This window comes from Pipra filicauda, unplaced genomic scaffold, assembly GCF_003945595.2.
Source record: "Pipra filicauda isolate LSUMZ 115617 unplaced genomic scaffold, ASM394559v2 scaffold146_size1912638_pilon, whole genome shotgun sequence".
Lineage (NCBI taxonomy): Eukaryota > Metazoa > Chordata > Aves > Passeriformes > Pipridae > Pipra > Pipra filicauda.
Window position 1 is genome coordinate 443307 of NW_024103951.1, and position 16593 is coordinate 459899.

General features: G+C 39.0%; 1 protein-coding gene across 9 annotated transcripts in view; it reads right to left on the reverse strand.

Moving 5' to 3' along the window:
* Positions 1-8001: 8001 nt before the first annotated feature.
* PER2 (period circadian regulator 2) overlaps positions 8002-16593 on the reverse strand; it is a 46009-nt gene continuing 37417 nt past the window's right edge. For all 9 annotated transcript variants that reach the window (XM_027729303.2, XM_027729313.2, XM_027729310.2 and 6 more), the window contains 5 exons: positions 15377-16224; positions 13819-14005; positions 13110-13302; positions 11348-11498; positions 8002-10465 (listed from right to left, as the gene is read on the reverse strand). In XM_027729303.2, coding sequence (XP_027585104.1) covers positions 10316-10465; positions 11348-11498; positions 13110-13302; positions 13819-14005; positions 15377-16224 — 1529 coding nt within the window. In that variant the 3' untranslated portion in view covers positions 8002-10315. The remainder of the gene's footprint in view (positions 10466-11347; positions 11499-13109; positions 13303-13818; positions 14006-15376; positions 16225-16593) is intronic.

A 16593-nucleotide genomic window follows, 5' to 3' on the forward strand; every position in this document is an offset into this window, starting at 1 on the left:
AATCTATAAGGCCAAAGTATTTGCTCACCTGTCAGAACTGTCAAGTCTTCCCTAAAATCCAGGCTCTTGCTGCAAGTTGCAGAAGAGACTGCTGTTGAATGTAGCCAATGTTTTCTTGCACTGTATTTGTATCCTACATGAAATTCAAGTAAGTACACTCACAGCAACCAAAAGCTTCTCCACTTCCTAGGACGGAGCCTGGTGCCAGACACTCCTCCATCCATCCTCTATTCATGCAGTTTGGATTTAACTCCAAATTACATTAATGAAGAACTGGTCACAGATCTCTCAGGGTAGGAGTTTTACTGCCTAACTGGCCAATTCAGCTGGAAAGAACCTCCTCAAATTTCATGTTCTGAAGTCTCCTATGACTGAAATATTATGAGACTCAAGTATTGGATGAAACACTAAGGTCTTATACAAAGAGCAAGTGCTGATGTATCTGTATGAGTGACAAATGCATATGTTCTATATTCTTGCTCTAGTTGGTCACCCAAACAGGTTTTGTAAGTCCCATCCAACCCTGAGCACTTCAAGGAAGGGTTCTCCTTGGCCAGCCTGGCAATGACCATTCTGACTCAGCCACATACACACATGTAAAATTAACAGATGCAAATGACATAGGCCAGATGGGAAGGGAAATATGCAAACAGACATAATCTGTGTCATGTAAAACACCAGATCAGGAAAGAAAAAGAGTTACACGCATCCAGTCATTGTTTGGTTTGATTGTGGGTTTTTTGTTCTTCCCCTTTTCCTCCCAAGCAGTGTGCTTACATACCTACTGCCTGCTCTGGGAAAATGGATCCCAGCAGTGCTGGCAATGCCAAGGGAATTCTCAGGTATTACCTCCCTCCTTGAATACATTAGGTGCCACACCAAATACTTTTAGATCTTGTATATGCAAACAGGTGGGCTCTTTGGTCTAGCAATCCTTCTGTTAGTTCCTTTTCCAATGCAGCACAGAAACACAGTTGCTGCACAGTCATTCAGCACATGGAATCCTCTTGAGATAAGAGGAGGTTCTTGAGGCAAGAGAACAGCAATGGCTGGCCAAGCAAGAAGGGTTTTAGCCGTGGATCCCAGTTTGTTCCACCACTTCTGGGAAAGTTTGTAGGGAAGTCTCATGCTACGTGTGTTGTCTTCACCTTTCCGTCATTTCTTGCTGGCAAGAAACCAAAATAAAACTGTTGCTTACAATACATTCCACATATAAATGTAGCAGAATCCTACAATGTAATGGGGAGGATTTGTCTTTCTGGCTCAAATTAGAAGATTTTGACATCTGGTCCTTTCTGTTGCTGAAACACATAAGCCTTCAACCTTGCTCCGTTTTCTGTCAGAATCTCACAAATGGGCAGGGAAACTGGGACTGCTGGAAAACAGGGAGAGAGCCTACCTAATGCTACTGGTTTGTTTTCTGCATTGCTTGTAACCATGGCATTTGAGCAGCACAAAATAAAACACAGGCACCTTCAAAAGCGGAAGGGCTTCCACTTCCCCTGTCCTTGCCCTGAAACAAAAGAGTATCATTTTTTACATATTTTGTAATTACTGCCTCTGTTTTTAGAGAACATTTAAGAAACTGCTTAGACAATGTTATTTTAGACACTGCTCTGAACAAAGCCACGGGCAGATTCAAGTGGCCCAATTACTTCTTTGGGGTTTGGTTTTCAAGGACACCAAAAATCTGAAGTGCCTGAACTCATAATTTTGATTTGACTCATGTTACCTTAGAGTTCAGATACGTATTGATCTGACAATGCAGCTTAGCACAGGGCAACAGGTAAACATAGCCCTTTGTGGGGTTGAGTTCTGCCACTGTAGCTTCTTTTATAAAAAGTTCTAAACATCAGTTTTCTCTTTCCTCCTCAAGTTTTTAATTCTTCTTTTTTTTGTCTAGACACAGGACAACTCCAGCCTTCCCTGTTTTGACAGCTTTCTCATTTTTTATGCTCACAGATTATGGAGGCACACAGATTTAACCCTAGGCCTTCCTTTTCTGTCTGTATTTTAACAACTCCTTATTTCCATTCAACTAAACTGTTCCTAAAGGTCCAAACACCCACAAGACTCAAGAGTCATTCATCTGTTTCTTTCTCAAATTCTCTCTGACAAGGAACCACAACACCTCACCCAAAGAAAGATTAAATTGTGTTTTGCTGTTGATAAAACTATTTTTAAAAAAAAGGCAGTGTTAAGCAATTTCAAAGAAGAGGCAGTGCCCTTTGGAAATGTGTTATTATCCTCTTCCTCCAATTCCTTCATGACAGTCACAAATCAGAGTGCAACAACCCAAATGTTTCCAGAGCAGCAAACTGCCACCTCCTATATATAGCCCAGGTGTCAGAGTTCAACCCTGAGTCTTATCTAACAGCCTTAGAGTTATGGCAATGCTTGGAAGACTGTGGATACATGTAATTACAGCAATTTACTCACAGTGAGTTTTGCCAACCAGCTTCAAGTCACCACTGCAGGCACTGATAAAGCCTGCGGAGTTTGGGGAAGGCTGTTGGCATCCATACTCCTGGGAGCACCCCTGCAGAACAAACACCACAGATTTCTCTCCCTCACGCCCTCCTCTCTATTGAAAACCACATTTTATATCTGAAAGTTTTACAAGTTTTCTTTGGAAATGTTTGAACAAGCCAGGTGTACTGTATACATCAACGAGGTGGTAAATACCATCTCCACTTACAGAGACCTGCTTAAAACAGATCAGAACACAGTGCTGCACCTCCTGCCCCTGATTTAGCGCCAGTTCATTCACTCATGGAGGATTCACACTGGTGCCCAAGGTATCCTGACCTTCCTCTGCACGGCTTCAGTTCGTCCCCTGCACTACAGGCAGTGTCACTGCTCACCAACTTCCTGAGCATCTGGGCCATTTGATCCTGTCAAATACATCCTAACAGACTACACCTGTAAAGTCACTCTTGTCAGTGTAACGAGTAAAAGTTAACACTATAAACTTCACAGGCCAATGAACACTACATTAGGTGGCAAAGGCAGTCATATATCATTTTATCAAGCTAATTCTGTCAGTAAGTGAAATCATTTACAGTATGCAGTCTGATTCAATTTACATCACTCTGCCATGAAATTGATTCAAGACCATAAATGGTTTACTCAGATCAGGACACAGACACCTTCTTTATTTTGCTAATTTGCTAGCTAATAGACTATCTGACAAAAGAAACCCCCAAAAGCAAACAGATTTTCCTCAAAAATCCAATCCTTCAGAAATCCCTGAAAACTCTAAATTTAAGACTGAAGCATCACCTCATAATGGCAGAGCACATACAGGGAAAGGATTTTAGGGCGACTGGTAGGACTAATAAATCAGTGTTGTACACATGTGTGTTCATAATCAGGTCTTTACAGCTGATCTCACGTAAATTCACTGCAATGTAATGCAAGGTAATTATTATTAAAATATTAAATTCACTGCCTGACAACATCCAAAGCTTTAGAAGCCTTTATGGAATAGGGCTGTACGGTATAAGGCAATGGAGTCTAAAGACAATGGAAGAATTTCCTAGTTCTTTACATGATGTGGGAATCCTTCAGTATTGCCGCATGACTTTGGCTGTTACAGATTTCACCACAATTCTAAAACAAATATATTTATATTTGGATTCGTCTCTAAAAGGAGTGGAGGCAAAAGGTAACAGTGAACAAAAAGTCCTCCAGCCTTCAGCCGCTCCCAGGGAGGTGGAGTTTAGGAAGAGGCCGGCATCTCCCTGTAAATCAGATCCGAACAGAAGGCTCTCCTCCCCATCCTCCCCTTCCCTCCTGGCCCGCTCTGAGCAGCTGAGACAAAGTCTTCCCTATTCACAAGCAGGCAGCAGCTCTTCAGAACACAAAAAAGGAGGAGGCTTGTAAAGACAACTGCATATAGACCCTGGAAATAACTCCTGATGGCCACATTCTCCCCATTGTCACTGCCTTCTGCATTGTGTCACACCATATGCTTTTTAAATGCACAAATTCCAGTACATAAGATGCCGCCTTTGGCCCCAGGCTGAGTCTCTGTGCAAGGGCCTGAAGGCACAGATGGAGCAGCTTGTGGAGCTCAGTTTGAGGGCTGGGGCTGTTACTGAGCCTGCCATGCCATTCCAGGGATCATCCTGCAGCCAGAGCCATTTAGGACATTTTGGAGTTTTCCATGCTCTGATGCACATATATATTTTTCTTCAATTCCATTATTTCCTGGAGAGAATTTTCTTTTATTAAATTGAAATCTCATTTAGCCCAAACAGGAAGAGAAACTACTCTAGCAGAGAGCTACTACACTGCACAATGAAAAATACAATGCAGTTCACTTACATACCAACTGATAGTAAATTATACTTGTTGGTATAGTAAATTACACATGTCCTGTCCCTGCAAGAGAAAAATAACATGATTTTATTCCTTAGAATTCTGTATTGCTGCAGAAACAAACTACATATTTTCGGATTCTAGAAGCAACACTACCTCTGTATTGCAGGTACTGCCACTCCTAACTAACTGCTTAGCACAAACTTAGCCTGCAATCTAATTAATCTTTACATCATAAACTTCTGGTTTTGCCAAATTTAGAAATGCAACTGAACTATGAAAAAACAGTTTTCCAAAATATGTCAGGACAGGTCTATCAGGATTCAAAATTGAATCTGAAAGTTAAAGGAAGTGAGAGAAGCTTATTAACACAAGCACCAAAAAAAGCCCTCAGCCCAATTTAAGTGTTGGCTTCAGTTTTTATATACTCCCAACAAAACTGCAAACACTTAAAAGCCGGAGAGATGCACTCAGGAGTAGCACAAGCCACAGCAAACAGAATGGACAGATGGTTCAGATTTAATCATTAGTAGAAATGCCTGTGCAGGACACCACTGACCTGGGAAGTTGAAAGAACCAAGTCCATCTTGCCAGGCCCCACAGAACTGAGCCACTCTAAATCAGAGCAGAGGGAAACACAGGCCACCCACCCAACCCTTCTTCTGCTTCCTACAGCTAAGCAAATTAAAGCCAACTAGAGAAGTGCATTTGCTAAGTTTATCCAGCACCCAATGCAAAAGGGCCACAGGAAATTTCAAAGGGAGTCAGCTGGTGACAACAGAAGGAAAAACAGTAGACCTTACCTTACATAAGCAACAGATAAAGATTTTTTTTTTTTTTTTTTAAAAGCATATCCAATAAGTTCTTGGACAGAAGTAGAATCTTTGAAGTGGACAGTGCAACAGCAACACAGTTTACTTTTAGACCATTATAACAATTTAAAAAGAGCAATTAATTCACTATATCTTGTTTTACTGTATTAATACACAGACTACAGAAAGAGAAGAATACCTTGACAAACCCTGGAAAACCAGGAAATTTTAACCCATCCTTAGATTTGTCTCCTTTTATCCAGCTAAAACAAACAAAGTACAATGCAGTACATCCCTCTAAGGCTGGGGGTGCAGTGGCTGCCCCAGCAAACCACCTGCCCCAGCTGCAGCAGGTGCTCAAGATCTGGCTCTCTGCTCATTTCCCCTTTCTGTACTACACAGACACCATTGTACCCACCACTGGACACCCATCAGTCACACCACAGTCCCCTGCCTCAGGACATCAGACTCCTTTCACCTGTCCTTCAGCTAAAAGCGTTTTCTCTGCCTGAATGGCAAGTGTTTTCACACTTCATATTGTCTGCTAAGGTTAAACACTATTCACGTGCTGCCACAGCAGCTTCTCTGTCTGTATCTAACCACTAGATACACTCCAGAGCCAGAAATACAGTAGAATTCACACACACTGCTACTGCACACGGCAGCCTGACAGAGCTCATGTTTTCTTTAGCAGATACAAAGAGAAATAACAATGATTAACAGGTCAGTTGTCTCAGTTTCTACCCTGTCTTATACTACTTTCCACTTAGAAAGCCTGGAGACATTGTTTGGTTTTGGTTTCTTTGTTTGTTTGCTTGTTTGTTTATTTCTTTGTGGGTTTTTCTTTAAAGTTGTTCCAGTGAAACGCAGACAAAGCTGCTACACACCCTGTGTATCACCCCTAAATATAACATCCATTTCCACAGCCACCAAGCAAAAGGAGCTGCTGAGCTGTTCATGACCTTGTTCAACAGACTGAATATATTTCCTAAGCTCCTACCACTTGTGAGCAAGCAAACACTGGAATTTCTAGAAGTTACACCTACAAACATTATTCTCCTTTTAACTCATCCATTAACAAAACTTTGCCAGAAGCATGCAACTCATTTCACCATGTTCTTTGGGTCAGAGGCTTATCAATGCATTAGGTTCTTTCCATCCTTGATAGTAATAAAAGACCAATCAGCATCTTAATTCTCAGTAAGGACAGCTTTTTTTTTTATCTCCTCCAAATTCATGACAGCTGTCAAGTGGACTAAAATCTGATGTTTTCAGCAGTCCCTTTCCCTTTTCCAAGCAGAGCTCGTGTTTGCAGGCACTATCATTGTGACCACAGCTCTTCATGATGAGTTTTCTCACCATCTTATTTGAAATTCAAGCCACAGAGCTTTTCCTTTACATCAGATAATGCCATAACAAACCCAACAGCCCCAATATACAAGAAGCTAAACAGAGGACAAACAGGGGTGGCAAAACTGCCAAATATAATCCCAGAACACCAGTGACATCTAGGGGCTACTGAGGTGGGAGAGACTGACAAACACTGCTCCCAAGAGTTCTGCAGTGCAAAGCAAGCCATTGTCTTTGAGTGCTGACAGTAGGCACATCACCAAGGAGGAGTACGTGAATACCTGAAGCCACACTTAACTCATCCTCTTATTACATTTACATTTCAAAAAAAATTAGGAAAAGCAGAAATAACTGTGAAACATTACCTGGTAATTTATCACATCAGCAGCACTTCAGTTCTCCCAAGGTTATATACATCAATTATCAGAACTTGCATCCAAATGCCAGCATGATACCTTCTGGGTTGCAGATAACCTGTGTGTGTGGATGACACTCAGGTTTGTAGTTCCGGGAAGTGCTTCATCAATACATCTCTCCTCTGCATGTTTAGCTGAGTGAAGAACCAAGGAACTGTTAGGACAAAAGTGTTTTCAGACTTCACATACACAGAACTGCCCACATATTTAGAGTCAATTCAGAAGACTTCAAAGGGACTGGGATGATGTTTTGAACAATCACACTTTAAAATGCATGTCTTGGCAGCTGAGCACACAACACTACAACTCTACCCTTGGTGTGAAGGCAATTCACCTGTGTGCTGAACTGTTTTTTGGAACCAAAACACCTTGATTTTGCACTTTACAGAAATATTTGGGTCCCTCGTGACCAAACTAGGGTTTGTACTACCTTGTTCCATTTAAAAAAATTCCATAAACCTCTCAGAATTCAGTCACGTAAACAAAAGGCTAAAGAGGGTCTCATCACATGAGTACCTTCTAACCTAGAGGGGCAGTCTGACCCACTGAGCAACACCACTGCTCAGAAAGAGAAAACAGACATCTTCAAGGCTGCCTGCCTTCTCCACTCATCAGAAAACAAAACATGAACAGGGAAGCACAGTAGCATGAAAAGCTTCAGCAATCTTCAGAAGACACAACACTTCACACCTCAACAGAAGGCTATGCAGAGTCAAGGGCCACAAGTGGAATTCTCTGTCCCTAAGTTACCCATGTAAAAGCACAGGGCGCTGCAGCTTTAAACAATGCAGAAAGGATAACGTGTCTTCTGGCAGTTTTGAACAAAAAGAGAACTCACCTGCATATGCTCTTCCAGGTAGTACATTTGCACATGTTTTCAGAACAACCAGTCAATATAAGGATTCAGTCTTCCATTTGACCACTAAACTTACCGGTCAGACAAGCTGGCAACAATTTCACTTCAGGACAGTAAGCCACAGCTGACATCATAACTTGCAAGTTCTGCAGTTTGAAATACCAATTTACATACTACCAGGAAAATAAAAATATTTTTTTCTTCTTACATGGAGTAGAAGCCTCAAGGAACAAAAAAAACCAACTAAAAATATATCTGTTTTATTTACCAGTTTTCTAAAAAGCAAAGTCATAAAAATTAGTCACAAGTGGCAAAACCAAAATATATTGCACAGTGTACAGAAAACATTGTTGACATGTTGACAAAGTGTCATCACAAATAAATCATCTTACAACAATTTGGAAAAATTACAGCTTCAGAATCTTATCTATAAATGGAGGCATGTAGATTTAAAGTTACAGGAAAATATTTTAATACCACCCTGTAAATGCAAACACTTTAAGGATGCAAGATTAAGTTCATAATTAAGCACATCCACAAAATGCTCTAAATATACTTTTCTCTTCCTTTCACTAAGTTACAGTTACAAGATGGTCATCGAAAAAATAATAAAAGAACTGAGAACAAATAAAAAAGACATGAAAAAAGAAAAGCATGCTAAAGCAAGGAAGTTCAAAAGTGGTTGAAAACTGTGAAAAATATTTGTATAATAATGATGCACTCCTTTTATATAAAGCTTTTATTTTTCCCAAACCCTGGTCCAATTAAAACTGTTCATGTCTCCACGTAAAAATGAAATCTATTCAGTATGTTGGTATAGCTGCACTGTTCCGTTTATGATTAAAACATTTAATACATCGGACGTGAACACCAACACTTGAACATTTCTCATTCAGTTTATATTTACATATATTTACGTTTGACCTTGCTAAACTGTTAAAGACAGGCTTCAGATCTTGCTGGGTAGTGCTTCACACTACACTTAAGATACTTATTTTTTTAAAAATTGTGATTCTACTTGTTTCACAAGTTCACACATTTCACTATTTGCAGAACCTGTCTCCAGTGCAAATTTCCTCATGACACTGTCCAATTTATAACTAACTAATTATTTGACACAAATTCTTTCTTCCACTAAGCAAATACCAGTCACTTCTCCATAGTTTTGGTGGTGTCAGATCTAACTTTACATCCTCTTTGTATGCAAAGAGAAACATTCTTAGAGAATAAAAATAACCTTAAATTTCAGTGAATAGAAACATTAGCCTAATAAAAAAGGAAATGCTTCCCATGAAAAATATTTTAAGACAAACATGTCAAAGTCAATTGAATTTCTCCATTTTTCACCCCAAGACTTAAAGCTGACATCCAGCAATACTGCAACTGTATGTCCTTTAACTAACCAACATATTAAAGTTGTTCTTTCATGTTCTCTTCCCACATCCAACACATATAAACAGCACAAGAACATAAAGTACAAATATTCAAGTCAATACAATCTCAGAGGCATTATAATTAAATCTTCGGCAGCAAAGGATTCCAGCCATGCTAAGTTTGAGATTATGCAATTCAAATAGAGTGAGTCAACACTATTCTCAAAATCATTTTCTTTTTTTAAGAACCACCTTCAAATGACAAGATGAGTCTAATCCTCCCTTGCCACGTACGAACTGGATGTTTGTTCTGCCACATCACAACAACTGATGGCCAACCTCCTGACAGAACAGGTCAGAAAGAAAGGTTTACGTTATCCCAAGCTTTAACAGCCTCTGGAGCACACACAGTCATTCTCTGTGGTCTTAGTTTTTAAAAATCTTTAAGCATAAAGATTCCTTGAGTATAAATTCTCAGAAGTTATGCTTCAAGGTAATGAACAGTTCATAGTATTGCAGTGTCCATTCAAACAGAAGGCTACAAAGTTGTCAATGCTCCTCTATACTTACACAACAACATGTATTTTAACCCAAGACCATCTTACAAAATTAGCTCAACATTTCTCTTAGACAAAAAAAGTTCCTACATTCAAAACTATAGGAGACAAACAAAGAGGATGGGATCAACTGGTATGAGAAGGGCAAGTGTGAATTGATTTCCTTGAAGGTTATTTCTTCTACGATGCTGGACCACTTCAAATATTAAGAACAATGCTAAAGAGCCACTAAGCAAAATTGCTTCAACAATTTCTAATGCTGAATCATTACCAAAAGGGGATTTGAAGAACCGTATGTACGTAAGGAGATTTCCAGCACTTATTAACCCACTCTACAAAAAACAGTAGGCATCAATGAAAGTTTCTACAGTTTATAAACAAATACTTGAGGCATATAAGTGCAAAATATGAGTCTTTTAAAGAAAAGCTATACCATCTTCAACAATGTCCTTACTGGGAAGAGATTGCCACCATTTAAAAAGAGATTCATTCACAAATGACTCTTCTAGAGCAAGAAAAAAAACATTTGCTTTTATGAACTGGATTCATCTTGCTGGATACAAGATTAAAACTTGATGGATCCTTCACTGTCGTTTTGAAGCAGTTTTCAAAACAACAGGCTCAAATGCTATGTTTGTTCTTCACTGACTTGACTCAGGGAAACCAAGTTGTTTTCTCCACTGTCTTCAATCATTTCATTAAGGTCCATTTCATGGATTTCTTCATCATATGATGTATAAAAATTGCTCTGTACATTGTCCTCACAAAAAATACATTCCTAAAAAGAAAAAAAACCACAGATGCACTCATAAGTAAAAAAAAAAAAAAAGCTTTTCCAACCAACAGTACTCTTACATGCAATCCTGGATTCCAAGAGAACCTTTACATCTGTGCTGCAACTACCAGATATATTCTACTCCACAACTTTTCCACACACTATGATTTTTATACTGTGCAGTAAATCAATAAAAGTACTTGAGAACTCTACTGGAAGCAGTTATGTCATGGATCATTTATAATGCTGACACCTTCCAAGCAACTTTTCCTCCATTTGACTGCTAACACATTCATGTTTAGTTGCAGAGCTAAAGAGACTAAAGCAAGTGTACAGTTACAACAAATAAACCTGTTTTATTTTGTTGTTTTTCCTTTTTTTTTTTGCCTTTCAAGCCATTAATCTACTTAGAGGAATCAAGGCAAGAGATGATCCTGAGTGAGAAGTCTGACAGGAAAAAGGAACAGTATATTGCCATTCATTTCGTACTTTCTAGAAAACCACGAGCATAAATTTCTGCACACAAAATAGAGATTTTTATGTAGTGAAGTTTCTGGCTGTGTTGCTAAAGGATTTCAAACAGATACACAGAAATTGAGAAAGAGGAAGGAAATTTCTTGTACTGTATTTACCACTCCTTCAATTTTCCTTATTGGAAAGAAGACCTGTGGTAAATTAAATCAAGCTAAAAACCACTGCATGGAAGTCTGAATTTTCTTTTCTCTGCATTAACTGACCAAGCTTTCCCAGCAAGCTTTTTCATTTCAAGCTTTAAACAGAAAACTTTTTCATTTCAAGCTTTCACTAGGAAAGGAAGACTAACATAGGCAGCTAATAATTTAAGCACTATTATACATGCAACAGTAACGAACTCATTAAACTTACGGAATTAGCAACAGTTTTTGGCAGCCCACCCTGCTGGATCCATGGATGAACTTCAATAAGCTCTCTTTTTTGGTCTTCTGTAAATTTTGGCTGTAGTTTCTGCATTTGTTTTAATTTCTGCTTATCTTCTTTTAAAACTGTTTCCAAATCTCTAAAATAAAAGGGATTTAGAAATTGAGCTTCAGCAGTTTCTGGGCTTCATGTCTATATAAAGTTATACAGTCAAATACTAACATCTTTTTAATGACTGGTTTTGTTCTAAAACATCATGCTTACAAATCTTATGCTGGAAGAAAATTAAGTGTGGTTATTTCAGCAGCTCTCTACATTTGCAGACAACTTTAACACATCTCTGTTGGCTCACTGTCTTTTCAAATCCCATCAGTGAGAACAGTTTTCTCAGAGCTACTCAGGCAGTATCATCAGTGAAACTACCAAGAACTCCAGCTTCCCTCTGCTGCTCCTGCAGGAGTTCCAAGTTCCCCTTCAGTGGGAGGACAACCCAAAACAGACACCAGATGCACATGAGGTATTAAAGCAGATGTAGTAAGATATGTTTAAGAAAGTCATCAAGAATGAACTAATCTTTAGAAAACACTGTTCTGTTTCAGCAGACAAAGTTCTCTCTCCCCCCAAATGTCCTACCTTCATTCAGAAACTTAAAAAAACATGCACCATACCAATACTTACAAGCTGTATTCCTCTATAAAAGATGACAGGGGAAACCAAGTTCCAAGATACCCAGTACAATTTCTGTTCCTTACAGGATACTCAAGAACAGGTTGGCTTTACACTTCACTTTTAGGGCATCATGCTCTGACAATGAGCTTAACTCTTGTTATCACAACATCCTGTTTCATACTGTCATACTTTGGCAGGCTTTGCTATTCTTATGGTCTACTGGAATTCCTACCTATAGTTGTCAACACTTCAGGCTACAAAAACTGGGAAATGTCAAAGTATTTTTAAATCTAGGGAAAAATGCTAAAGTTCTTGCAATGTATTATCTACTCCTTTCCCCATCATGCCTGTGTTTCTGCATTTTGAAAGCTGGTTTTCCTTCTTTTTCAAAGGCCTGTCTTTACTGAAACATCCTATTCCTTTCAAAATACCATTCGCTGCTCCCACAAAATAAATAAAAAAGAATAAATCTGAAGACTTGACACCCCTTCTCCCCCTATATCTGCTCTTTGCTATTGAAGCAGGAATCTTTTATTTTTTAATAAAGTTTTTTCTATTAGAAGCCTTACGATTTTCACTTTCTACTTCCTTGTCCTGTTTGAATGGGAATTTATGAAGAAGAATGAATATATGGAAGTTCACAACCCAGAAAAAATCCACAAGTCCAAGAGTAGCCTGTCACTGAATGTGGCATCTCAGGGACAACAGCCAGGGAGTGCAGACCTTCCGTGCTAGACCATCCCTAGATCTAAGCATACTCTCCAGGATCTGTTAATTAGACTTCAGGGGTTTCTAGGCAAATAGTTACACTAAGTATAAAATACCTTCAAGAATATATACAGTTAATTCGAACTCAGGAAATTGATCTAAAAATACAGGTAAGCCAAATCAAACAATTTTGACTTCTCAAGAGCTTCTTGTGTAGTATGCAGAAGATATGAAGGAAGAGAGAATTTTTCTTGACACTGAGCTCAACATTAAAACCAGTTTACTTCTATTGAGACAGAGATTCATGCTCAACTTCCCTTCTGCTCCCCCCAGCATATATAGAATTTATGAAGGACTGTGACACTGGAATTACCGTGAAGGAATCTGGTAAGTCATCATAACTGTGTCATCTGTGTTTGCCATCAAGAGCCATATAGGATCCTGAAGGACATATTTAATGAAGTGCTCACTTTCTTCCATTTCTGTCTTCATTTTGGTTTTATGATGATTTTCTGAGGAATCAATGCTCCCAAAGTATTTGCTGGTATGACTAGTTTCACTACTACCTGTAAACAGAGATTTAAAATTTTACTATAAATTGTCAAATACATAGGTTATTCAAATGCTTCTGAAAATAGAGAAGATTAAAGAGAACTGAAAGTAAAATACAACCACTCTTCTATTTCCTTTTTTAAACAGAGGGAACTTCCACCCCTGAGTAACTGCATTAATATTTTTAAAACTCAAATTCTCAAGTTCAGTCTCCACTAAATTTCAGCAGAATAATTAGCTAATTTAATTTAAAACTCTGAAAGGAAACATGAAGGAGTATGGTCTTTTCTCTTCATTACTCCTTCATACCTGCATAATATCTTAATAGCTATTTTACACATGCTTAAAACCAGGTTCTATCCTGTAAATCAACAGCAAAATATTTGTTTACTGGAATAAGAAAGAAATCAAAAATAAACCATGCAACATGGAGTAAGGACAAAGATTTTCACTTGATGTCCTTGGTGTTTGCGACACCTCACGCTCCAATTCTGCTGGAATACTAAGAGAGTTCTGGCTGCCAGTGTTACCTGTTCTGCTCCCTGACATGTCACAGCCATTGGATCCAGAGCCCAGAGACTCGGCAGCTGCAGATACACCACTCCCTGAAGAGGCTGAACCAGTGCCTGAACATGCATCTTCTTGAAGTAAAATGTCAAGCAAGACACTGGACATGGAGAGTTCATCACTGTTTTGAGCATCCATTGGAGATTCAGCCTAGTGATAAGAAGGAGAAAAAAAATAAAATTAAAAAAACCCCAAACACAAACCCCAAAATCACGGCTATTTATTACTAAATGTAAATGATTTGTAATAAATCAATTTAACTTCATATTCTAATATGCTTACATAATGATTCAAAGATAGACAATGACCAAGACAGACATTTGCCAAGACCAACTGAGGAAAAATAAAGTGGCCTGATAGGCAGACAAGGGTTCTTTCAGTAAGACCAATCCAAGTTCTCTTGGGACAAATCAGACTTTATCCAAGCCACCTAATACATACACTAGCAGGTGCTCCTACTATAATCTGCCTCAAAGAGATTTGCATCAACAGTCCATCACTGTTCCATCTCACCATGCACTGAGAGCAGTAGGAAAACATTCCCAGGTGGAAGCTTCCTAGGTCAGAAAAATCTATTTGTGTATTTTTAAGGGAAGAGCTTTAACTATGCTGAATTTTAATGCAAGCAAAACTTCCCCTTAAGTCAATAATATTTAATCTTTGAAGATTAAATATTATAAATTAAGGCTGACAGAACTTAGCAAAACGTAATAATGGAAAGAACCAGCTTTATCCTTAATACATTCCTGAACAAAAGAAGGAGGCAGCTGAAAAGATGCAAGTTGCAGCTCCATCCCATCAGTGACTCAGCATTTACAAAGATACTCTATGGTGCCTTTAGAAAGCACAAGTATTACTTTAAGTATTTCCTCCACAGAAACCTTTACAGACACATTACTACATCTGAAGTTATTTGTTAAATTGATTTGTCAAATTTGAAAGAGCCAGGAAATAGAGGTTACCAAATAATTCAGCTTACTTTTAGTGCACCAAATAAAACAAAAATAATGATCTGCAAATAACGATCCCTTCTTCATCACTTTGGTTGCTTGTTTGTAAACAAAGATGTGATTTTATTTTAAATCAGCTTCTTTCAGACCATTTGTAGATTGTTTTTCCCCTCTAAACAAATTCTCCAGCCCAAAACTTTTCGCTAAAAATAAAGTGCCCATATTATTTTAAAATCTATTTCAGTGGTTTTCAATGGGGTTATCCATACTCTTAAATTTTTTTTCAAAAAAGCGGAACAAAACTGTTTCAAAATGTATTTCCAAGCTTCCTAGTGCAACTTTGGAAGAACAACAAGGTGGATTTAATTTTTAAAGGTTAAGACTATTCTAATGATTGGGTTTCATGTTTTATTCTGCTGAAGTTTGAATTTACTAACTGCAATTGTGAGTCCAGCTCCTGGCATTGTAGTGACCGACTACTGTCTGTCATCAAAAAAATAGGCCCTGTGAGTGAAAGGACTGAAAATGATGTATCAGAGACAGGAAAATGGGTATTCCTCAGTATACTTACTGGTAAGGATTCCTTTCCACTACAGTTATCAGTTGTCATAATTTTGCCTATGGCTCCTTCCTCACTTAAAGCTCCATGTAAACCCGCAGGAGCTCCACTGTCAGCAGTTTTTGTGGTTTCTTCCAACTGTAGAAGGTTCAGAGGAGAACTGCACCGTGACTGGAACAGAGGTGGTGAAGCGTGGTCATGAGGACCCACTGACTGTGGAGTGCAGGAGCGGGACGGCTCATTTCGTGTCTCTGCGACAGGAGCCTTTTCCGGCTCTGCTGGTGGATTGTAATGGAATGGCTGTGTTGGAAAAAATGCCTGCTGTGGGAAAGGGCTGGGGGTGGCAAACGGTGGCTGTGCTGGAAATACTGTCTGTGAGGAGAAAGCGGAATGGGCAGGGAAGTTGGGCTGACTGTGGTAAAGAGTTTGAGGTAAACTGTTGTTCATCTCGGGGTAGACATAGTTGGGGAGCACAAGAGCTACGACAGGGGTCATGAAGGGTGCAGAGAACTGGGAGGGTTGCATAGGGCATGTATTTCCAGAGTCTGGCAACTGGTTAAAACCAGAGAGTGAGGTTTCAGGAGCTGGTGGCACAGTCCCCGCTGCTGGAAAAACAGGAAGTGAATATGCAGGCATAACAGTGGGAAAAGACATTGCCGAGTAGCTCGCTTGTGAAGTCTCTGATGGTGACCAAGCAGTGGTATTTAAACCCTGGAGATGGAATCGATGGGGGAATTTAGCTCCAGAAGTTGTACTGTCTGAAGACTCCTGTGGTTTAATGCGCTTTGATTTCCTGTTCTTTCCACTCTTCTTCCAAGGCTGATCCACTCCAGAAGTGGCATTTCTTTGTCCACGGCCACCTGCAAAAAAACAAAGAAGTTATAATAAAGGTTATAAAAAAATAGTTATCCAAGACCTGTATAACTACTCAAATAAAAAATTAAAGGTAAAAATCTGAAAAAATTCCTTAGCAGTGGTCTGACTTCTGTTCCAAGACACATCAAGACTGAAATGGGAACAAAATCAGATCAGCATCAAGCATTTTTGAAATGCCTGATCAATGCTTGAAATGCCATCCAGAGTTCCTAGGCCTAATAAACAAAAAAGTCTCACTACTGCTGCTTTTCTCTGCCATTTTCATCCCACAGATTGCATTAATAACTTAAAGGCAACCAATTACCAGATTGTTTCACCACAGTGGAACGGGGAAAAACAGGAAAACAAAGGAG